Here is a 25,311-nt window from a genome sequence, read left to right on the forward strand (position 1 = left end):
ATCTCATTCAAAAACCCACATTCTCTACAATATATTCCCCTACCTTGTACAAATTCCCACCAGCTAACAAGATTTTATTTTACTTTAGGTAGATTGCATTATAAAAATAAATCATTACTGGTTGCACTTTTTCAAATTGGCCAGGCCAAATTCCCCTGAGATATTCATATGCCACCTCCCATTCCCCATTCCCATAGGATTACTCTTCTCTTCTCCAATCCTTGAGAATCAATGCATTACTCTGAGAGGACATTAGAAATTTTTAAACTGTATGTACTAGTTCTATACACAAATACCACAATTCTTAAACAATGCCATTATTTCTTATACTGAATAAATGTCTCCCTCATAGGGAAACATAAAACAAATCAACTTACATGGTCTTGTAATCATTTAATGCCTCCAGAACATGCTCATATCTTTCAGATTTTGGTGTGTCTGCCAGCTGTGAAGTATCAAGAAACAATTTAACGTAGTATAATTTCATCAATTAGTAATATACAGGTGCTAGACAGAGGCAATATAATTCAGAAGAAAAGGGTAGTGATTGATGGTCAGAAGATCTAATTCCAGGTCTTAATGACGAGCTGTTCTGTGATCTTAAGTTGATTAACCTCTCAGGGCTTATTTTCTTACCTATAAAAAGGAGAATATAAATCCTGCACTAATTACTTTACTAGTAATTGCAGATTAAGTGATATGTCTGAAAGAACTATACCTGTGTAACACCACTAAAATGATTATATTAGTTATTATTACATTTATTTTAATTTTATAACTTGAGGGGAATATATATTTGAATTTACTTTAATTTCAACCATGAAAGCTTCTAATACATATTAATTAGATATGAATAAGGAGTATAAAAAGTAATGAGAAACATAACATTTTATTTCCCAGTACTTTTAACATTATTAAAAGTAATTATAGTAAACTAATAATTTCTATAACTTTAAAAACTGAAATTTAAGGACCTTATTTTTATAATAATTATAGACTTTAGCCAGCCCTAAAATCCAATTGCCTCAGTAATTTTTATTATCTCAAACCATTTAAAAATCTAAATATTAAATTCTAAAAAATATTCTATTTTGTTTCAAAAGGGCTTCCTGTAGTCATTTGTCTCATCTACAAAGTTAAAATAGCAGAAAAATTCTGAATCATAAAAGTACCATCTTCAATTAAAAATACCTTCGAAAAAAAGGTTTCCAAAACATCACAGCTAAGTTCAAAATTCTGCGAATTATCTTTTTTACCACGAAAAACTCCTAAATCTCAGAACTGCTTCAAATAAAGAGAACAAACAAATCTGCCACATATAAAGCTGGAGGTAGAAAAGACATAAGGTCATCTACTCCAACTCTTAATTACTTAACAGATATACAGATTAAATGATATGTTCAAATTCACATGGCTGGTGAGAGAGCTATAACCTGAACCCAAGTGACAAAAGTCCATTCACCATTCATTGAGAGCCAATTCTGTGCAATGTGTTGGATGTTAAAAGGGGAGGGAAGCAGTTTTGTGCTCATTCCTTCATATTACTCTATCACTTTCTTTCTTTTTTTTTTTCATCTCTGACACTTTTATTTCTATCACTTTCTCCTATCCTTTTACAAGATAGTTCTTCAAATATTTGACAGCAGCTATCTAAGATTAGGTAATCTGTGAAGTGTCCAACGATAAAAAATTTCTATTGAAGTAAAAATAAAAGAATCAAACTTTAAAGCTTGAAAGAGACCCTAGATGTCAAGCTTCTATTGATACACTGTAATTTCTTTTATAGTACTGACTAGAGGCCTGGTAATGAAAATTCATGCCCTGGGGGGGGGGGGGGGGGGCGCGAGAGTCCGTCAGCCTGGCCTGCCCCCTTCCACAGTGCAAGAGCTCTCAGGAGCGGGAGGTGACCCAGTGATCAGGGGAATGCAATGCCCCCATCACACCTCTGCTGCTACCACTGCTGGCAGCACAAGTCTCAGCTGGTCCTGGGTGGCTGGGCAGCCACCATCTGAGGCTTGCCTGTGCCTCTGGCCGGCCCTGGGTGGCTGGAGGCTGAGGGGGTTGGGGGACTCTGGAGGCAGGCTGTGCCACTCACCTGCTGCTCTGGTGGGGCTGAGGGGACTGGGCGCTGCCATCTTAAGGCTATGGGTGCCACCATCTTTGAGGGTGTGGCAGTCAATTAGCATATTCCCTCCTTATTGGCTGTAGGTGCTGCCATCTTTGTGAGGGTGTGATGTCAATGAGCATATTCCCTCTTTATTAGATAGGACAGTCATTTAACCTTACTATTAACACTGATTAGGCACCTACTGAGAGAGCCCATTCCATAAGTGCTAAAACTTTCCTTCTGGGAACTCTTCTATTCCCTTTTACAAGATAGTTCTTCAAATATTTGACAGCAGCTATCATGTCTAAGATTAGGTTAAAATTTTAGCAGCAACATCACATGATTACTTCATACTAAGCTTTGGCTAACTAATTCCATCCTCTTCCTTATTCCCATCTCTGTCTCTACCCTAACTCAAATCTGATCAGATGTGCTAACTGGTATGGCTCAAGGGCTAGAGCATCAGCCAATGGACTGAAGGGTGCCAGATTCAATTCCAGTCAAAAGCACATGCCTAGGTTGCAGGCTCACTTCCCAGTAAAGGGCACGCAGGAGGCAGCCAACCAATGACTCTCTCTCATCATTTTATGTTTCTATCTCTTTCCCTCTTTCCTTTCTCTCTGAAATCAATAAAAATATATTTTAAAAATAAATAAAGTAAAATCTGATCAGATGAACTTCTATCAAGTCAAGTATTTCCTATTATACCTGCTTCTTCTGTACTGTTTGTGTATTGAAACCTAAAAGTAGAACTTGATAACTGTTGTTAATCTGATTATGTTTACAGCTCAGTGTTCAAAATTATTTTTTCTTTTGATTCTGTCATATTGAGGGTAGAGAAAAAGACACACCCTCAAGAGTAGACTCTCGCCTTAACTGATTTGGCTCAGTGGATAGAGTGTCGGTCTGCAGACTGAAACATCCCAGGTTCAATTCCCATCATGGGCATGTACCTTGGTTGTAGGCATATCCCCAGTGGGAGGTGTGCAGGAGGCAGCTAATTGATGTTTTGCTCTATCCCTCTCCCTTCCTCTCTGTAAAAAAATCAATAAAATATATATTAAAAAAAAAAAAAAAGAATAGACTCTCCCTCAAGAGTACTTCCAAGCCAAGGCCCTGACCAGGTTGTTCAGTTGGTTAGAGCGTTATCCTCATATGCCAAGTTGCGGGTATCATCTCTGGTAAGGACACATACAGGAAGTAACCAATAAATGCACAATTAAGTGGAACAACAAATCAAAGTTTTTCTCTGTCTCTCTCTCTCCCCCCTCCCTCTCTTTCCCTGTCTCTAAAATATATATATATTTTCCCCCCCAAGACTTTTCATTATCTAATATCAAATTGAGTTGCCCTATGGTACACCATGCCCATACCAGTTTTGCTAACCATAGTAAAAAACAATCCGGAGTATTTAATATGGCTCATTGTAATAAATCAGTGTTATTTCCCTACTGCTTCTTAAACCATGCACTTGAAAAATCTGCTTTACAACTTGGCTGACAACAACAACTGACTTTCTAATTTCTCATTTCCACTCCTTTTTTCTTTATCAAAATCGCAATGAAGCCTCATTTTTCTTTTAATACTTATTCTCTATAGTTTTCAGAAATTTTATCTCTACGTTCATTCAGCACTCCTGGACTGCATAGGACAGTATTTCAATTTGCATAGGGAGGTCACGGGATCCCATTCTGTGTTTTGAAAACTAAGAGTGTGACTGCAGTTTAAATATCTGTATTAGAAGACACCAACTCACACTTTGCTTTTACTTTCAGGGTTGTATACTTCTGTATAACATAAATGACATTATATATAGCTACAACTCTTTCCACCATTCAATTATTCATGTTGAATTTCCTGCCACGTAGGCTGAAGCATGACAAACAGCTTAAGTACAACCGTATTTTTCGGACTATAAGACGCACTTTTTCCCCCCCAGAAGTGGGGGGAAAAAGTCCCTGCGTCTTATGGTCCAAATATAGCCTACACATATACTTTAAAAAAAAAAGTTTTTTTACTTGCCCGGCTCTGTGTGGTCTCTGTGTGCTTGCCTGGCTCTAAAATGGTTCTAAATGCTGCTGTTTACTTTACAGGGTTGATTACATGTGTTTATGACTGTGATGTTGGGTTTTAATGCACATAAGATATTTTAGGACACTATTTGTTTCAGAATCTTTTTTTCTTCATTTCCCTTCTCTACAAACTGGTGCGTCTTATGGTCCGGAGCATCTTATGGTCCGAAAAATACGGTAATTTGTCTACAGACCTATATACTACAGGCTAATAGATAACACTCAAGGCCCCATGTGTTTTTAACTAGATTTCTTATTATACCAGCTCTATCATACTACATTTTCCATTAGCCAAAACATCATTTCTGCCATAGCATTTCATTTGAGTTTATCTATGCTTTTCCCCTTATATCTCTCAGAAGTGAGATAGCAGTATAGACATTGTTAAGAGCATAGTTAAGAGAAAAGTGAGTTGTCCTTTCAGAACTAGGACTTCAAATCACATTAGGAATCAAAGACAAATGATTAACAGGCAGATTCTAGAAAGTATTGATATCTCATTTTAACTCCGAAAAGAAATCTGCTTACAACGATACATCATTCTAAATAAAAAACTTAATCAACCTTTATTTGGGGTCCTAAATGGTATATTACACATTTTTACTAATCCAAAGAAAACATTCCAAAACATTCTCAATGTTTAAGAAACAGCTATACTCAATCTATGAAATCATTAACTCACTACTTCTCAAAGATATAAAACATTTATATAAGAAAACATAATATCAAATTATATATCCTATATGTTCCAAAAGTTTCAGCTTCTCTTCACAGGAATCCTGAAAATAACCAACTGAAAAAAATAGATATGCTACATAAATGTTGTTTGCCTTTTCACTAGGAAAGATACTTAATGATTTTGAAACTTCTTTTTGTTACTAAAAAAGGTCACGGCCCTGACCAGTGTGGCTTGGTAGAGCATCATCTGTGCATCAAAAGGAGACGGGTTCAATTCCCAGCCAGAGAACAGACCCAGGTCCCATAGGGGTGCATGCCGGAGGCAGCCAACTGATGTTTTGCTATCACATCAATGTTTCTCTTTCCCTTTCTCTCTCTAAAATCAATTTTTAAAAGTTCGCCGTAGTACTTTATACCAAATTAAAAAAGATGCACGAAATACTAAACAGACATCATTGATTCAATATAAAATTGCTCCAAGTAACTAGAAATGTAAATAATTATTAGGCTTCTCAAACATAGAAATACCATTTGACTTTAGCCAGAGTCATCATTTGTTATAATTTAGCTCGGCAATCTATATGTATAAAACCCTAATATACAAACAGACCAAACAGCATAACTGAACAAATGCTCACTATGACGTGCGCTGACCACCAGGGGGTGCATGCAGAACATGGCAGACATCGGCAGCAGGCCACAGAATGCAGAACATTGCGGGCATTGGCCGTGGCGGGATGGTGGAGCAGGTGAGCCGGGCGCCAGATCAAGGCGGGGCGCCAGTCACTGTCATCAGGGCAAGCCTCTGGTGGTTACTTAAAAATTCTTTGCTCCCGCCCACCACGGTCCCTCACACCTGCTGCCAGCACTGGAGTTGCTGCTCACACTCATTGCCACTGCCTGGCGCCTGCCCTGATCACTTGGTGCCATCAATGGATGCAAGTGGCAGCTGCTGGCCCCAATCACCCCTGAGGGCTTCTCCACCTCCCCCTGCTCCTGAGGAGCAACTGGGGCAGGCAGCCACCTCTCGCACCCGCTGCCAGCACCCAGCACTGGTCCCGATTATCCCTGTGGACCTCTCCACCTACCCCTGCTCCTGAGGGTCAATTGGGGCAGTAGCTGCCACTCGCACAGTTTGCTGGTGCTGGCAATTGCTCTGTGCTGTCAGCAGGTACAAGCAGGGCTGGTGCCTTCAGTGCATGGGAGTGGCAACTGTGGGAGCGGGGCTGCTGGCAGGAGTGGGGCTGCCAGCAGACAGGAGAGTGGGGGCCACAGCGGGAAGGGCTTGGCAGGGGCGTGGAGGATGGCCCGAGACCCGCCCCTGTGTCCACTGCAGCCTTGCAGCCCACAGTTCCTTTAAAGGTGCACAAATTCATGCACTGGGCCCCTATGTTAAATGAGAGTAAGTGTTCCCCACTTCCCTCTGAGATTCATCAGCCTGTTACATGTTACCATGCCTATGGTTTCTGTTCCTGCATTGAGTGTCTGCTCCTTAGTGGTCAGTGTGAATCATAGCTACCAGTTGGCCGGTTGTTTAGGCTTTTATATTTATACTAGAGGCCTGATGCACAGAATTCGTGCAAAAGTAGGCCTTCCTTTCCCCAACTGCCAGCACCAGCTTCCCTCTGGCACCGGGTCCTGAGTTTCCCTCGCAGCCCCGGCTTTGTCCAGAAGGAAGACCGGTCTAATTAGCTTTTATTATTATAGATTAGAGGCCCAGTGAATGAAATTTGTGCACTTCGCCAAAACTGGTTTGGCTCAGTGGATAGAGTGTCGGTCTGCAGACTGAAGGGTCCCAGGTTTGATTCCGGTCAAGGGCGTGTACAATGGTGTGGGTACATCCCTGGTGGGGGGTGTGCAGGAGGCAACTGGTCAATGTCTCTCTCTCATCGATGTTTCTAGCTCTCTATCCCTCCCCCTTACTCTCTGTGAAAAATCAATAAAATATATTTAAAAAAGAAAGAAAGAAATTTGTGCACTTGGAGGGGGTCCTCCAGCCCAGGCTGCACCCTCTCACAGTCTGGGAGCCTTTGGGGGATCTCCACCTGACAGCTTAGACTCATTACCCCCCGCCCGCCCGGGGTGCCGGCAGCCAGGGGAAGGAGGAGCAGGTCTAAGTTGTCAGTCGGACAGCCTTAGTGCTCCCATGGAGGCTGGAGAGGCTCCTGAAACCACCGCTGTACTCACTAGCCATGATCCTGGCTTCTGGCTGAGCAGGGCTTCCCTGTGGGAGACCACCAGGTGCAGCTCCTGTATTGAGCATCTGCCCTCTGGTGGTGAGTGCATGTCATAGTGACCAGTCATTCTGCCATTCGGTCGATTTGCATATTTGCCTTTTATGCCTTTAGGATCAGACTGAAACCGGATCTCCAACATCCCCTGAGGGACACTCCCCCCCCCCCCCCCCCCCGGGATCCAGATTGCGAGAGGGCGCAGGCCAGGCTGAGGGACCCCACCAGTGCACGATTGGGGCCAGGGAGGGATGCAGGAGGTTGGCCAGCCAGGGAGAGACTATGGGAGGACTCCAGGGCATGTCCAGCCCCATCTCACACAGTCCTGATTGGCCAGACTCCAGCAGCAAGCTAATCTATTGTCAGAGCATCTGCCCCCTGGTGGTCAGTGCACGTCATACCAAGTGGTTGAGTAGCCTTAGCATATCATTAGCATAATATGCTTTGAACAGTTGAACAGATGACCAGACACTTAGCATATTAGGCTTTTATTATATAGGATAGATGTAGAAAATTAACCTGAAGTTCCATCTGTAAAATAACCAGACTGAGGACATATGACTAATCTAAGAAGTCTGAACATTTTTTTAATGTAGAAAAAGAGCAATAAGAAATGATTCAAAAGTCACTTGTTCTGATAATCTGATAGCTCAAAAAAACGCTCCCCAGAAAATAAAATTTTTGTTAATTTTTTTCTATACTGTCAAATAAAAAATGGAAATTTCTCATTTCTAAGGCATTATCTCATAAACTACAGAAAATAAAAATATGTATCTATTGTTGAAATAAATTTCTGATCTGTATCAGAAGTTCAGTTAGAACTGAGTATCTGAAATTCATTAACTGAACTCATTTTTAAAAAATAGCCTAATTTTTATTTTTATTTTTTTCTACTTTCAACCTCTTACCTACAATGTAAATATTATTTTAATAAAAAAATATAGCATTTAAAAATAAATAAAACAACTTGAATTTTATATATATGCTCACTGTCTACATCGGGGATGGGGAACATCCAGCCTAAGTCTCGCAAAATCATTTGGTCTGGCCCTGCCAAGGCATGAGCAGTAAGTTAATTAAATGTTTGACCAAATATAGCAGGCTAATTTTTAAGCTGACAATTTTCTATGGCCTGTAAATGATGTTATAAATATCCAAATGGCCCTTGATAGCAAAAAGGTTTCCCAACCCTGGACTCTAAATGAAGTAACTACTGTAGTATTTAACCATATAAAACATGAAATGTACTAATAGGAAATCAGATGTACTTCCATATAAACTGTTAAAGAAACAAGGCTAGAATAAAAGCATTTTTTGAGCAGGAGGAGGGGGAGAAGTAAATCAAAGTGCCTCCAATATTAAAACAAAATAAAAGCATTTTGAATAAATGAATTAGAACATAAGATATTAGGATAACTATTAAGGACACTATAGCCTTGGCAGTGTAGCTCAGTGGTCAGAGTGCCAACCACGCTCCGAAAGGTTTTGGGTTTAATTCCCAGTCAAGGGCATGCACCTGGGTTGCAGGTTCAATCTAGGCCCCCGCCAGAGTGCATTTCTCTCTATTCCTCCCCTGACCCCCAACTACCTTCCACTCTCCAAAAATTAACGGGAAAAATATCCTCAGGTAAGGATTAACAACAACAACAAAAAAACAACAAAAAACAACACTACAGTTACTAGTACTGTACACATACTTTTTTCTTTTATACTAATCAGTTTATCAAAATTTATCAAATTTACAAATCACTCATTTTCTCTTAAAAAACTTCAGAAAAACAAGCATTTAACAAACTTAATAAATTTATATTTAAATTTCTAACAATCAAAATCTTAGTTCAATTGATTTTAATATCCTTAGATTTAAAATATAAGTATTCTGCAAGTGTTTTATTTTATGTCACTGATCTACCATCAACTAACTTTTAATTTTTTTTAGCCTTTTAATTATCTTTATTATTCAAAAAAGCTTCATTTTAAAAATTTATTTATTTAGCCTTCAACACTTTCACAATGATTTTCTGCTCCTCGATAAAGAAAGCATACGTGATCCTGTCACAGACACAGCACGCGTGGATCCACTGTAGGCCCTGCTGACATGTTTTTTCGTTTTGGACAGCCTCCCTGAACTTTAGGTCTCACAGCACGAACTCCTCTAAGCTGGCCTGGGCACATGCCACATGCATATTTTGGTGCTTTCCCAAACTTCTTGGTATAAAGGTAAACAGTTCTATTACCTGGGGTTCGGGACAGCCTAGTTTTGTTAGAGGCTGTATTGTAGGACGGTCTCCAACAGTATGTCAAACGCCGGACCGTGGTGAATGCCTGAAGTCACTGTCCCCGGAAGAGCCCACCAACTAACTTTTAAATAAATATGCACTATGCTCTCTGGGATGCCCATAAAACCCCCAATATAACAACAAAACCCTTACGGTCCTATTTGAAATGAACCTTATAAACTGCCACATGTCCAAAGGCTTCAAATATAGAAATTTTTCCTAAATTTCAAAGTAGTTTACTTAATTTTTACCTCAAAATGTAATGTGTGACTAAAATTCATTCATCTCATTCCACATATTATAAAACAATTTTTATTTAACCTAGGAATACTTAATATCCATATTTCAATAATATAACTAAATGCTAAGTACCAGATAACTACTAAAGTTATTCTAGTTTCTTCTTTCTGCTATTCTTTGGTTTCAAAATCTTCTTCACTGTATGTGCATTAACTTTTAAATTGCTTAAAAAAAATCCTTTGTTAATCAGCATGAATGGTTATATTTTGCAAATGAAAAGCAGAATAAGATGTCTGAATGAAGGTGAAAATCTCCAACTCAGGTAGCTTCACTATAACTCGTTCTTTTAACACTATTAATGGGTCCTACCATTCCAGAAGTCAAAGATTTATAAGCAAATACCAACAAGAGATTTGTAAAGAAGATTGTTAGTTACATCTCTAAAGTTGATGGAAAACATAGGAGAAACCATAAGTAAGGTAACCAATAAGGACTTCTCCTTCCCTTATATCTTTAACTACAATGATTGTCTCTTCAGAATATGAAAGATTATTACTTCCTCCTCCTAGATTTTTCCCCCTACTCATCAGGCAACAAACAGGAGGATGAGAGGGCTGGTCATGATATCCTTACTGGAGTTATTTCTCCCTGAATTAAAAATAAAATGCTACTTTAGATGAGTGGCTTATACATGTGTCTTAGTTGCTTTTAACAAAAACAGAAAAAGACAACAAGAATCTAATGAAGTCTGCTCTAAAATCACTTACCTCTCCAGGGTGCAATCTATCCCAGTTTTCATTAATGTATGTCATAAGCTCAAGTTCAGAATCAAAGTATTTCTTCTTGTGAATAACACTTAGGTTGTAAAGGCATAAGTGTGCTATATCTACCCTGGAATCCAAAGTAATCAAAATATACAAAAAACAATGTTTTTGGTTATTGTTAAGAAATCACACAATTTTTTTATAACACCAGTAATTTAAAAAATCCAATATAAAGTGTTTAGGTAGAAGGTTAATATCCTAACTCATATTCATAATGTAATAAAGCATTACATTGAAAATAATTGGAAAGCATTAACTAAACATTTACTTATTCTGAACTAACTATAAACTAAAAAAATATTTAAATACTTTCTTAAAATGCATTTAAAAAGAATCTAATTAAAAAAAAAACACACTTTACAATAAAATATTTTGTTTTTACTACTGCATAGATCATACTTTATTAGACTCTGCCTGATTCACAAGTGTTACCTTTTCCTAAAATATGCAAACCATTTAATAAAAATTTCTAAGTACTTACTACATAGTACTCCTAAGTGTCAGTTTTGCTTTCAAAGTTTTAAAGTTACCTGCAGTCAACTGCAGTTCAAAATATGAAATGGAAAATTCTAGAAATAAACAATTTTTAAGTTTCAAATTGTGCGCGTTCTGAGCAGCATAACATCATCTTGTGCCATCCCACTCTGACCCCCTTGGGGTGTGAGTCATCCTTTTGTTCAGTGGATCCAGGCTGTATACACAACCCTGCCCATTAGTCACTTAGTAGCCTCATGGTTATCAGATGGATTGTGACAGTATCTCAGTGCTTGTGTTCAAGTAACCCTTGTTTTACTATTTGGGTCGGCAACTAAGTAATTGCGGGTCTCACACATATATGGCTTCAGTTGAATTTTTAGGTTTGCAGACGTAGTACAAATGTAAAACACATTTTGTTATTTGATAGTTGGCTATTCAGCTGTTAATCAGTAAAAAAAGTTTTTTGATCTGTTTTGTAGTTTTCGTTTGGCGTTCGTTGAAAAATGGAAAATCAAAAGGAACATTTTCGTCATATTTTGCTTTTTTATTTCCGCAAAGGGAAAAACGCATCGCAAGCTCATAAAAAGTTATGTGCTGTTTATGGTGACGAAGCCTTAAAAGAACGGCAGTGTCAAAATTGGTTTGCCAAATTTCGTTCTGGTGATTTTTCACTCAAAGATGAAAAACGCTCTGGTCGTCCAGTTGAAGTTGATGACGCCCTAATCAAAGCAATAATCAATTCGGACTGTCACAGTACAACACGTGAGATTGCAGAGAAGCTTCATGTATCACATACATGCATTGAAAATCACTTAAAACAACTTGGCTATGTTCAAAAACTCGATACATGGGTTCCGCACGAACTGAAAGAATCACAGTTAACGCAACGCATTAGCAGCTGCGATTTGCTAAAGAAACGTAATGAAAATGATCCATTTTTAAAACGACTGATAACTGGCGGTGAAAAATGGGTTGTTTACAACAATATAAAGCGGAAAAGATCGTGGAGCAGGCCAGGTGAACCAACTCAAACAACATCAAAAGCTGATATTCATCAAAAGAAGGTTTTGTTATCAGTTTGGTGGGATTACAAAGGAATTGTCTACTTTGAACTCTTACCACCCAACCGAACGATCAATTCTGATGTCTACATTGAACAACTAACGAAATTAAACAATGCAGTTGAAGAAAAGCGGCCCGAATTGACAAATCGAAAAGGTGTTGTATTCCATCATGACAATGCAAGGCCACACACATCTTTGGTCACTCGGCAAAAATTAATGGAGCTTGGTTGGGATGTTTTGCCACATCCACCATATAGTCCTGACCTTGCACTATCTGATTACTTTTTGTTTCGATCTTTACAAAACTCCTTGAATGGTAAAAATTTCAATAATGATGATGATGTCAAATCGTACCTGATTCAGTTTTTTGCTAATAAAAACCAGAAGTTTTTTGAACGTGGGATTATGATGCTGCCTGAAAGATGGCAAAAGGTCATTGATCAAAATGGGCAATACATTACAGAATAAAGTTATTTAGTTCCATGAAAAAATTGTCTTTGATTTTTAAAAAATCCGCAATTACTTAGTTGCCGACCCAATAAATAATGAACACAAAGCTCAAGAATAATGATGATGGCGATTTGCCAAAGAGAAGCTTAAAGTGTATTTATGTATGTATAGGAAAAATCATAGTATATAACAAGGTTTGATTCTATCCACAGTTTCAGATATTCACTTGGAGTCTTGGGCATATTTCCCACGGGTAATGGGGAACTACCATATAAATATTTTACCATTAAATTTCCCTAATTCATCATACTTCCCATGCCCAAGAATTGCTAAGCAAAAGCAGAAATTGGCATATTTGTAATAAGAACTTTTTCTCTTCTATGGTATGCTATTCTGAAGGCCCAAAAGAATTAGAAAGATAAATAAGAGTTTTGAAGATCTAAAGAGTATTTTAAAGTTGTTAGAAAATGAATGGCCATATTATTTCATCAATATAATTAGGTAATCCTTAGTGAAGATGACATCAGGTTTAAGGATAAACAATAGAAAATAAATAAAGCTATACGTAAAGATGACCAAGTTTTTACTTAGGCCAACTAAATATATCTCTAGTTTTATCCTATAGGTTTAAGAATATGGCTCTCTTTTGTTCCTTAACAGAAATGTCCCCACTTACCACTGTAATGGTAGACGTTTGAGGTATTCAGGTCCAGAACTGCAGACAGAGCAAATAAATGTATAAAACCTAGGGAAAAGAAAAAGTTGTAATTATTGTGTAATCAAAGGTATACATAAACTATTTTAATATTAAAGCTAATATTCAGCCAAGTGGATATCCTACAATTGACATAAGGATTCACAGAACAAAATATAACCTGAATTATGACATGTGATTTAAAGAATTTCTTTTCCAAAAATGACAAATAATGAAATCTTCAGAGTTCACACACAGATTTATATACAGGCATAGTTTACTAAAGGCTTGTGTGTAACAGGAATTGTGGTGGCTACTGGATCTACATTGTTATGTTTAATGCTTAAAACTAATAAGTCCAGAGAGGCATACTGACCTTGCTAAGCTCAGAAAGATGGCATAAATTAATAGCTAAGCCAAGATTTAAAACCAGAATTTTTTATGTCAAGTTTAATGTTCTATCTTTAATTTGTCTTCCTAGAATTTTCTCTTATATTCTACATTCTCCTAATCCAGAAGCACATTAAGTCTACTTTTAGAAATCCTTTAGGTCTAAGGTATAAATTATGTGTATCAAGGTTCTTTGTCCTTTTCCAATGTTCTGTCACAAGATCTCTTTGAGGTTCTTTAAAGGAAGATCCCAATGAGAATAGTTTAGAACACAGAGGGAGAACATAAGCAAATGTAATCACTAATCAAATACTTAAAAGTCTTTTAGAATAATACCCAAAAGCATAAAAATTATGTGTACTTTTAAATTACATATAATTTAAAGATATTACTCAATATTTTCCCTCTAAGGCAACTCCTTTACAAATCACTATTAAAACTAATTCTAGAAATCAAAAACTGCAAATATAACCACAATAAAAAAGCTAAATAAAATTTTTAAAAAATTTACAAAGTAAAGTCCAAATGTCCTTCTCACCTGTCTCCAAATAACATTGGCTTTTGAAGGCATTGCACACAAGCCTCGTGAAACCACTGCTTACATTTGCAGCACTGTAGCATCTTTAAATACCAGCTAAGAGAAAAAAACGATTAAAATTACTACCTTTTGATGATGTAGTTGTTTTTCTTTTCTTTTTTTTAATGTCACTGTGCTTATAGGATCACATTTCTACTACACATAGTGCTAAATTTTTTCTTAAATATGTCATTCATATTAACCATTTCATCTCTTATTCATGAACATTTAGAAACTCTAGAAAGATACATCTATTTTAGTCAACAAAAGCCCAGTTCCTACACTAGTCAAGGATCTATGTCAAAACACCATCCTGGGATTTTCCCCCCCACATTGACTCTATACTCTAAGAGAAATAAGTTCCAGAGGTCACTGATGGTATGGGTGTTTGCCCCATATCACTCACTCTGTTTCTATTATTATTGTCTATTAAAATAGAAACAAGTATAGTTACGCATGGCATAATTTCAGGCAACAACAGACCACATATATTACAGTGACATACCATATAACCTAGATGTATACATATAGATTTGTGTACTTTGTGATGTTCACACAATGATGAAATACCTTAATGATGCATTCAGAAAGTATTCCCATCACTAAATGGCACATGACTATATAGCAATTTAATGTAATTGATAAATATAATTATACATCTAATCTAAGACTCTACCAGGAGGTAAAGGCTTTGTGAAAGATTTTGTTCTATTTTAAAAAGCTGAAGATGCTAAAACTCAACCTTCAACTGAGGATATCCTTTCTTTTCAGTCACTGCATGGTTTTGATATATTGATATCCTTATTTGCCACCCCAATAATTTGTTTCTCCCAATAATTCTGTGGCTCAACAAGTCAGCCCCACATAAATTTTAACCTACATATACACAAAGTAAGAAGACTGATATTAAGTAAGGTCATTCATTCAACAAAGACTAATAAATAAACTATTTTCCAGTGTTTGTGTTCAAGTAATTACTCTGGTAGTTGCTGAAGTTAGATCTGTTAGCAATATCAGTTCATGTAGTCATGGCACAGAACAATGAATGATCTATCTCATAAAATAAAGTCTACAATAGTTTCCACCTACTTTGAATAATGCTTTAAATTAAATGCTGGTTATAAATGAGTTCGTTATATATATTTTAGAAGTGATTTTTAAAAACTTCAGTTTCTTAAATGTGAAGGTGACCAAAAACTAAGAAGTACTAGAAAAATATTAAATCACAAAAAGTCCTTAAGATCAGAGATGAAGAATATAGAACTAAAATTTCATTAATTTATGTTCATTTATTCATGTTTTCATCATGGATTACCTATATGTCCCAATCTTCTTCTAGAAAGCATCATCTTAAGAGAAGCAGTCTCATTAAGACACACACAAAAATAATTATAATTTAGCCGAAATCGGTTTGGCTCAGTGGATAGAGCGTCGGCCTGCGGACTGATCCCAGGTTCGATTCCGGTAAAGGGTATGTACCTTGGTTGCAGGCACATCCCGGGGAGGGGGGGGGGGGGTGTGTGCAAGGGGCAGCTGATCGATGATTCTCTCTCATTAATGTTTCTAATTCTCTATCCCTCTCCCTTCCTCTGTAAAAAAAAAAAAAATCAATAAAATATAAAAAAATATTTTTAAAAAATTATAATTTAAATAATTAAATCAAAAGAATAAGATGGGATGACTAAGGAAAGGTATTACAATCTCTCTTTGCAACTACAGAAGTATAATGTCCAGAACTCTAATAGTCCCATTATATTCTGTCAAGACTATTCTGGGAAACTGAATTTTCTAATCATAACATCGTATTTTAAAAATAACTTTTAAAAACTATGAATAAGAAATGCAGTTTGAAAGTTATGTCATAAAGAAATTTTTATGGCAATGGAGATTTTAGCATGGAAAAGAGAACATTATTGGTATATAAGGCATGGGAGTAAGAAATGTGATTGCTGAATTGAAATATTTTAAGAGTTACCTCCTCAGAGAGGTAAGAGTATTTGTTTAGTTCCAAAGAGCAAACCTAGGACCACTGATCAGAAGTTAAAGGTAAATTTCTAGACATTCTTAGTTAAAACGAATTCATTTCTTTAGAAAATATTTAATTAAAAATTTGAATAAAACTACAACCTCTAATTCCCCTCCTTCAATTTTCTGTACTGACAATCCCATGAATTTACAATTCACTATTACTCCAACACCAAAGTCAGTAACAAAAATAAAGTTGGCAATATAAACAAATAAAAATTACTTAAATGGTATGAAGTAACTATACTTACTCTCCAGGGCCTCCACAATAGCAGTAGCATTGCTGGACATTGGTTTTATGGCCTGCATCCCATTCGAGGTCTGCCACACTGTAGGGTAATGTCTGCTTCATGACTTGCAATGCTTTGGCATTTGGTCCTTTCTTAAGCGCACCACCCCTCTATATCAGAGGGAAAATATTATTTAAAAGAGTGAAGGATAAAATTTTAAATACAATTCTATAATTTAAAAATGCTTCTGAAATTTCTGAAGACATTTCCATTCTAAATTTCTTACATCACAAAACTACTTGACTAATAATAATCTTTCCTACTAGAATTTCTTTCAAATTATTGCCCCAATTCCAAGACCACAATCAGAAAATAAGTACAAAAATAGCTGCAAGTCATTTAAGCATCATTAGTTAAACAAATATCAACATCTCTTTCTACCGAGCATTGATCGCACATTTCATTCAAATAAACTTTCAACGTACACAATCATTATGTTGATAATGCCTTATAAATTCCATTTAGGGCTTTAGCCCAAAATACTTAAAATATACCTACCTTTGTTGTTGTTGCAAAAACACACTGTCGACAGAGCCATTTTTCATCTGAATCAATCACACTGGAATCAATGTGAGGTGTGTGACACAACTGATGATATCCTTAATATCAAAAAAAGCATAAAGCAAATTCTATTTTATTAATAAATACTGCAATACAATTTAAATAAATTAGTATTTTCTTTTCCTATATTAATATAATTACAACTGATGAGTAAATTTATTGTAACAGCTTCAAATTAACATTGTAATTTTTAATCATTAATCTTCACAAACTTTTCCACAAGATTAAAAGAAATCAATGTTTACCTTGGCCACACTTATCACATATAACCATTTCATTGGGAGCTTCTGAATACTCTTCCTGACATATTGTACAGACCATTTCCCCACTTCCAGTGGCTCCTGAAATATTTAAATAATTTTATTATTTGTTTATAATAATAAAGTGTTCCATTTAACAAAACTACCTTTTGACTCAGTGAGTAGCCTATATTGGCAATGTTTGTTCACTAGATCATAATGATTTCTTTTCAAGCCAAAGTATTATATACAAATGCTATCTCTCTGCTCCCTTTCTGTGTTCTGACCTCTAACTGATTTCTAACTGTCTACATTCATAACTTAACCTGCTTTTTGGCAGAGGGCATAATTTAAACTGCTCTCAGGCAGGAAGCCTTATCATTCATTTTTAACATTCCCCTTCTTCTGGGGGTTTATTTTGTCAACACTAGAACTACTCTGCAAAACACACATCTAACCATGTATATGCATGTATTCACTCACCCTACACTGCCTAGCAACAAGAGACTAAAGAAAAGCGCAAGATGTATCCTTTTTGAAAAATGACTCCTTTTTTCTCTGGGTTTGGAACATTTCTTTTTATTTACTAATTTATGAAAGAGGCTGAACACCAATTATTTAATTTCCAGCTTCTGAAATATAGAAACATGATTGTATCAATAATATACCCTAACAAAATCCCACTGCAATAAAATTATACATCTTAAGTGAATAAATTATATCTTTCTTAAATATTTTTATTCTATAACACTTTTATTCTAAAAGCAATTTTATTCTATAAATTTTAAAATGACTTTATGACTAACACATTTCCAATATTCTCTATTCATTTATTTAAATATACATAGTTAAAATATTAATACACATGCTTTATTCAAATAGCAACAATAAAAAAATTTCAATTTTATTCTCTGGTGCAAGCATTGTTAGGCTCCTGACATATACTACTTTATTTAATTATACAACTTTTAGATAAATATCCTCTCTAAAGAGAAGACATGAGGTTCAGAAAGATAAAGTAACTAATCCAAGGATCTTCAATCAGAAAGTATCAAGAGTAGCCGAAACCTGTTTGGTTCAGTGGTAGAGCGTCGGTCTGCGGACTGAAAGGTCCCGGGTTCGATTCTGGTCAAGGGCATGTACCTTGGTTGCGGGAACATCCCCGGTAGGGGGTGTGCAAGAGGCAGCTGGTCGATGTTTCTCTCTCATCGACGTTTCTATCTCTCTCTCTCTCTCCTTTCCTCTCTGTAAAAAAATCAATAAAAATATATTTTTTAAAAATTAAAAAAAAAGAAAGTATCAAGAGTAGGATTCAAACCTAGATATGCTAGAGTCCATACTCTACACTGTGAGATGCTTCTTTTCATTAATACTATTTAATATTCCTTCTATTAAAAGCATTTTTTTTAGCCCTAGCTGGCTTGACTCAGTGGATAGTTAGCCTGCAGACTAAAGGGTTCCATGTATGATTCTGATCAAGGGCGCATGCCTGGGTTGCAGGCTCGATCCCCAGTTGGGGGTGTGCAGGAGGCAGCGAGTCAAAGACTCTCATCACTGACTTTTCTATTTATCTATCCCTTTCTCTTCCTCTTTAAAATCAATAAAAATATTTTTTAAAAGCATTTACACTGCAGTTTTCAAAACTGTAACTTCAAATCTATAATAATCTAGACTAATAAAAGAAAAACATGCAAATTGACTATACCTTCGCAACACCCACCAGCCAATCAGGAGTATGCAAATCAACCCACCAAAGCTGACAGGTTAATTTGCATATGCAAGTGCCAAGCAGCTGGGGACGGGACACTTGCGTCATCGCCATGGCAATGACGCAGGGGTTCACACTACCCGAGCAGTTCTGGGCCTCTGAGCATGAGAAGGCAGAAAGGCAGCTCCGGGACAGAGCGAAGGCGGTGCCTGCAGCCAGGGAAAGGAAGGCCCATTCTTGCACAAATCTTCGTGCATCAGGCCTCTAGTAAAAGGATATGTGCTAATTAGACTGTATAGACCGGACATTCTTCTGGACAAAGCCACGGTGGTGGGCAGCTAGGGGTGATCAGGCCAGCAAGGGAGAGCAGTTAGGGGTGATCAGGCAAGCAGGCAGGCAGGTAAGTGGTTAGGAGCCAGCGGTTCCAGATTGTGAGAGGGTACAGACCAGGCTGGGGGACCCGACCCCAGTGCACGAATTCTGTGCACCAGCCTCTAGTAACTACATAATATTCCATCCAGGGCAAGAACCAAATTTACTTCATTACACCTTCTATTCTTACATAGACATGTTACCAAATTTCTTGTTTGTTCATTTTTTTGCATTTTTCCTTGTCTGTTTCGATCTCTTGCGCTCTAGCTTCCTGCTTTCCCAGGGTTTGTTTTCTTCCCTAAACAACTGGGTAAACATGGCCTCCCCACATCTTCTGATTTTTGGCTAGAATCAGGAGAGCAACCAGACTGAGCCTGGGACCTCTCTGTCCAAATCTGTTAATTCCCTGGAAAAGAACCAATAGTTCTAGATTGGGGTAGGTGCTTAATCTGACTCTACTGCAACCAGGTGGACTGGTTTAGGGGAAGGCAGTTCCTCAGAAAAGCCAGTGCTAATTCAAGCCATTTCATCTTCGATATCTCAAATTTTATTATTAAAATAAAGCTACAGTAAATATTTCTCATCTAATTTTTTATATTTGAATTATTTAGAATAAACTGCTAAAATGAGTCTGCTGTATAAATTAAAACGTATAAAACATTTTTATGCATTTAATGCTGCTGTTTAAATATCCAAAATAGAAATTTATACTGTCATCAGCAGTGTATTATTTCCACAGAAACCATAATAGTATTTTAGGTGTTAAGATTAAAAATCCTTTTAAATTCATTTAATGGTTTTAACATGTTATCTCCCTGTTGTAATACACATTTCTTTGATTACTAACATGACCATATATTCTTCCTTATCTATGTAAATTTTTCAAAGGAGTCTTATTACATGAGTGAAATTATGCTAATTTATTCAGTTATTTTCCTAGTTTCTGTTATTAGCAAGTTTCTTATAGAAAGAAAACTCCACAATGAAATCTGTCAGAATGCAATTTTCAGGTTCACTTCTTCATTTTATAGCAACTCCAAGTTACATGTGTGCTACTTTCTGGATATTACAAAGTTAATGGCCAAAGAATAATCCTTGGTAATTCTAAGGATAGTAAAAGCAGCCAGTGAGAAACGAACTACCACAGACACTAACTGATGCACCGGGTGTGTGTGTGGGTGTGTGTACACATATAGGACGGACCTTCCCTTTCATGACAACTTTCTATTCCTGTGTACCACTGGTCTTCAGAAAGAAGGAATGAGGGAGGGAAAAGACTGAGAAACCTATATTTTAACTCACAGGAACCTTGAAAAGGTAGAAAAGTTGAAAGGAATACATAGCTAATAGAAGGGAACAGAAGCCCTATATGTGTTTCGGATCCACCGTAGAGTCACATTTACAAACTAAATAAAGAGAAATTCCTAATGCAGGTAATAAGACCTGCTCAGTATCACTACTGTGAAGACACCTATCCTCCTACCACTTTTCTCACTGACCCATCAATTCCAGATTCAAAACATACAACACACAGTAACCTATCATAAAGTTGCACTTGGGAATCCAATACAAAACCCAATCGCTAAATACTTTAGAAAGGTATCCTTCTATTCTTAGAGGAAGATAATTTACATCTCCTTTCTACAACAGGAAATAGAAAACACAGGTCTTTGTGCAGGCCTATTTACCTAGTAAAAGCAAAACCAAAAGTACTGCTTTAGCACTGGCTGGTATGATTCCATTAGTCGGAACATCTGTCCCATACACCAGACTCACAGGCGTCTTCAAACTACGGCCCGCGGGCCACATGCGGCCCTTAGAGGAGTCTGATCCGGCCCGCCAGGTTTTTGGGCAGTTAGCGCAGCCGAGGTGTTACAGTAGGAATTAGTAGTTCATATAGTCCGGCCCTCCAGCTCTCTGAGGGACCGTGATCTGGCCCCCACTTTAAAAAGTTTGAGGACCCCTGCACCAGAAGGTGGTGGGTTTGATTCCCCATCAGGGCATGTGCAGAAAGAAACCAGTGGATGTTTCTCCCTTCCTCTCTCTCTAAAATAAAGAACAACAACAACAATAATAAAAACTTACTTTTTTTTTTAATCTTCACCCACGGGTATTTTCCCATTGATTTTTAAGAGAGTGTAAGAGAGAACGAAGGACAGAGAGAAATATCAATGTGAGAGAAACATATCGATTGGCTGCCTCCTGCATGCGTCCCAACCAGAGCTCAGACTGGGGAGGATCCTGCAACCTAGGAACCCATCCTTGAACGGAATTGAACCAAAGACCCTCTGTCTCCAAGCCAACGCTCTATCCACACAGCTAGGGCAAAACTTACATTTTTTTAAAAAGTGTTGCATTAGTGTGTAGATAAAATGCTCAAATTTTAATAATCATACCTTTTAAAAAATAAATAAAGCACATTCCATGAAAGAGATACCTAGAAAAATACCTTTTTTAGCAGATTCAAATGACACACATAATTATGGTTTATAAAAATAAAAAGTATAAGAAATGTACCTATAACCAAATCAAGTGTACCTGTACTCACTTTCCCATATAAACATTAAAAGATAATTGATCATTTTAAACCACTTTTATTAATGAATATTTCTAGTACTCAATCTTTTAATATGTTCTAATTTCCCCAAACATCTGACAAAAAGTATATATACCTATAAGCTAAAACCTATTAGCTCTTTACAGTACTTTATACTAATATAAGTAAGTAACAGTTAAAATGTAGGCCAAACTGTTTCTTCTAAATTCTTAGAAGGGTCCTAACAATAGTCGACTTCTACCCTAACAGACCAATTCTTTTTCTTTTTTTTTCTTTTTGAGTTTTTAATATAGATCAGCAATTTTCAACCAGAGTGCTGCAAGAATTTTTAAAATGTGCAATACTTAACTGTTTAGTCAGGGGCACTGACCTCTTTTCCCTTGTCAAATAAAAAAATGACAACAGCCAATACAACAATCTCTGTCTGGTATGAATGAATCAAAATTATACCTTCTTTTTTGGGGGGTGTCAGACTGGCAAAATATATTTTTTCGATGTGCTACGGAATTTTAGTAATTAGCTTATGTGTGCCAGGAAGTGAAAAGGATTGAAAACTACTGATATAAATTATAACTTCCCAAAGACTACAAAGGTAAAGTTGGTTTTTTTTAGCCTCTCCTTAAAAGTGGTTCTAAGATATTTTAATATACTGCTGAACAGATAACACTCAAAAATGACAAGTTGGAAAATATCAAATTTTAGTATAAATCATGTTCAAGAGAAACAGTAGCACCTGCCTGTTTGGATGTCCTTCCAGAGAACCCAGGATTTAGAACTGTCTTCAAAGATGATGAAGCAGCTCTGTTTCAATATGTTTATCTGAAATACAGAGAAATACTGGTTTTTAAAATAAAAGACAGAGTTAAATTTAAATTCAAAATTATTAAACATTTACTGCAAAAACTTCAAAAGATATATTAAGGTAACTTGCCTTTTTGATAGTTCCAAGATAAAACAAGCCATCTGACCATCTAGCTAGGACATCCTGACCCTCTTCAAATTTACATGCTGGCTTTTTGACTTTATATCCATCCTGTAAAGACAGCTTGGTCAAGGATGTTGGGGTCTTTTGGTTTCGACGTAAAGGAGACCGCTTGTGGACCAGTGAATTACCTGCCCCTGTAGAGTCTCTGTTTCAAAAAATAAAAGATAGCCATAAGATTAACTTACTGATAGAGCGTATTTTATTCCACTGATATCATATATTAAGTTTCTTCATTTATTAAAAACCTTAAATGGAGGTAAAATATAACAATTACCTCAATGTCACAAATACCTTGTAAGAAACAAAGAGGTTTAACACAAAATGATAGTAGTTTCAATATTCATTCAGTGCCTATCCAAGGTGAGGCCATGATTCTGCAATCACTCCAAGACAAATAAAGGCAGCTATCATCAAAATAACAGCTCCAAATTGAAGTGGACAGGCCTTGGTCATGAGCAAAAGATGCTTTGAATATCATAACTGCGTTTAGATTTTTTTTAAAAAGTTACATGGCACAATTTCACAAGTACTTGATAAACAAAAATGTTTATGCCACATGAAGTTCAAACACACTAAGCAGTGATGACTTTGGGGTAGCTGGGTATATTTAACTCATTGAAGGGTAGTCATGACCTCCCTCTCTAGAGAATCACTATAGAAATGATCCTTGTTTATTGACAGGAATGTATCAGAATCCATCAAATATACAAAAAGAAAATTTAAAATAAAAATTGGGAACCATCAATTCCATAAAATCACAATCAAATGAGAAGTATAAGATAATTTACTTTTTTAAAAAACAAAAGACACCCAAATATTCTAAAACAATATAACTTATGTATTAGCTATTCCATAAGCAGCATAGCATAACACCATCAATCTTTTTTATTTTTTGGTTAATTCTCACCCAAGACATTTTTTTCCACTGATTTTTAAAGAGAGAGAGAGGGGAAGAGGGACACAGCCAGGGGGAGGGGAAGAGAGAGAAATATCAATGTGAGAGAGAGACATCAACTGGTGGCCTCCCGCATGAGCCCAAGCAGGGCCAGAGATCAAAGCTGAAACCCAGGTACTTGCTTGCCCCTGACAGGGAATCAAACCCATGACTATCAGTGTACAGGCTGATACTATAACCATTGAACACACTGGCCCACCATCAACCTTCTTAAAGGTAAAGCAGAGTTTATTTTGTTTCACTTCCTAATTTAGATTATTATTTACTAATTAAACAAACAACATGTAAAACTAGGTAAATAGTAATTAAAAAATAGACAGCATAAAAGTTAAGTAAAAATAAAAGAAGTGAGGAAGAAAAAAAGTTTTAACACTTAAGAATTAGGAATATCTCATTTCAATACCTGCGAATATTCAAATTCCACAAAATTTTGTCGTAAGGTAAAAAATGGACAAACCTTGAAAACATTATGCAAAGCAAAATAAGCTATATGAAAAGGACAAATATTATATAATTCTACTTATGATATAAAAAGTAGTAAAATTCATAGAGAGAGTAGAGTGGTGGCTGCCAGGGGCAGAAACAAAGGAGGCATGGGGATTTAGTATTTATTTAAAGGATATAAAGTTTCAGTTTGAAAGATACACATTTCAAGATATGTTACCTATCCAAATTTCTCAAATTTGCTGAAAAATATTAATCTACACATCCAAGAAGCTCAACAAACTCCAAATAGAACAAATGAAAAGATCTCTATACCCAGGCATACCATAGTAAAAATGCTGAAAGAGAAAGAGAGTCTTGAGAGTAGTGAGAAAATTACTCAGCATCCACAAGGAAACCCCACAATGTAAGTTCTCATCAGAAACAATGAAGGCCAGTAGGAAGTAAGATCACATATTCAAAATGCTGAAAGAAAAACTGTCAACCAAGAATAGTATATTCAGCAAAACTGTCTTTCAAAAATAAAAGTGAATAAAAATACTCCCATTAAGCAAAAACTGAATTTGTTGCTAGCAAAGCACCTTACTAGAAATACTAAAGAAAATTCTTAGAATTGAAAGCAAGTAAACCAAAATAAAAATTCAAATACACATAAATAGAAGAAAACAAAGAACACTGGTAAAGATAATTAGATATACAGTATAAGTGATATTTCCTCTAATATAAGTATATAAAACAATTCTATATAATAAAACCCTAACATGCATATCAACCAAACAACAGGACAACTGGTTGCTATAATGTGCACTGACCACCAGGGGGCAGACGCTCAATGCAGGAGCTGCCTCCTGGTGGTCAGTGCATTCCCACAGGGGGAACGCAGCTCAGCCAGAAGCCAGTGGCAGGAGCAGGTGGTCAGTACGGAGTGTGGGTGTGTGTGTGTGTGGGGGGGGGGGGGGGATCCCGGACTGCAAGAGGGTACAGGCCAGGCTGAGGGACCCCCTCTAGTACAACTATACTTTTATTGTTAGGCCTATAACATATAGAAATGTAACATAATTGACAGTAACAGCACAAAGGAGATAGTGGGAA

The 25,311-nt window shown here is 36.6% G+C and overlaps 1 protein-coding gene across 8 annotated transcripts in view; it reads right to left on the reverse strand.

Annotated features, from left to right (window-relative positions):
• The window catches only part of MTF2 (metal response element binding transcription factor 2), a 50,788-nt gene that overhangs the window by 10,811 nt on the left and 14,666 nt on the right, over positions 1–25,311 (reverse strand). For 3 of the 8 annotated variants that reach the window (XR_004989642.2, XM_036448030.2, XM_036448027.2), the window contains exons 2-10: positions 22,767–22,965; positions 22,573–22,654; positions 17,205–17,300; positions 16,897–16,997; positions 16,360–16,508; positions 14,045–14,140; positions 13,099–13,167; positions 10,375–10,498; positions 378–445 (exon numbers count right to left, since the gene is read on the reverse strand). Coding sequence is in view for 7 of the 8 variants with exons in the window: in XM_036448030.2 (XP_036303923.1) it covers positions 378–445; positions 10,375–10,498; positions 13,099–13,167; positions 14,045–14,140; positions 16,360–16,508; positions 16,897–16,997; positions 17,205–17,300; positions 22,573–22,654; positions 22,767–22,965 (984 nt within the window). In the remaining variant the exon portion in view is untranslated. Of the gene's footprint in view, positions 1–377; positions 446–10,374; positions 10,499–13,098; positions 13,168–14,044; positions 14,141–16,359; positions 16,509–16,896; positions 16,998–17,204; positions 17,301–22,568; positions 22,655–22,766; positions 22,966–25,311 lie in introns of those variants that run through there. The other 5 variants (XM_036448031.2, XM_045584335.1, XM_036448029.2 and 2 more) reach the window with 5 other exon arrangements.

The sequence above is a fragment of the Pipistrellus kuhlii genome, unplaced genomic scaffold (assembly GCF_014108245.1).
Source record: "Pipistrellus kuhlii isolate mPipKuh1 unplaced genomic scaffold, mPipKuh1.p scaffold_m20_p_2, whole genome shotgun sequence".
NCBI lineage: Eukaryota > Metazoa > Chordata > Mammalia > Chiroptera > Vespertilionidae > Pipistrellus > Pipistrellus kuhlii.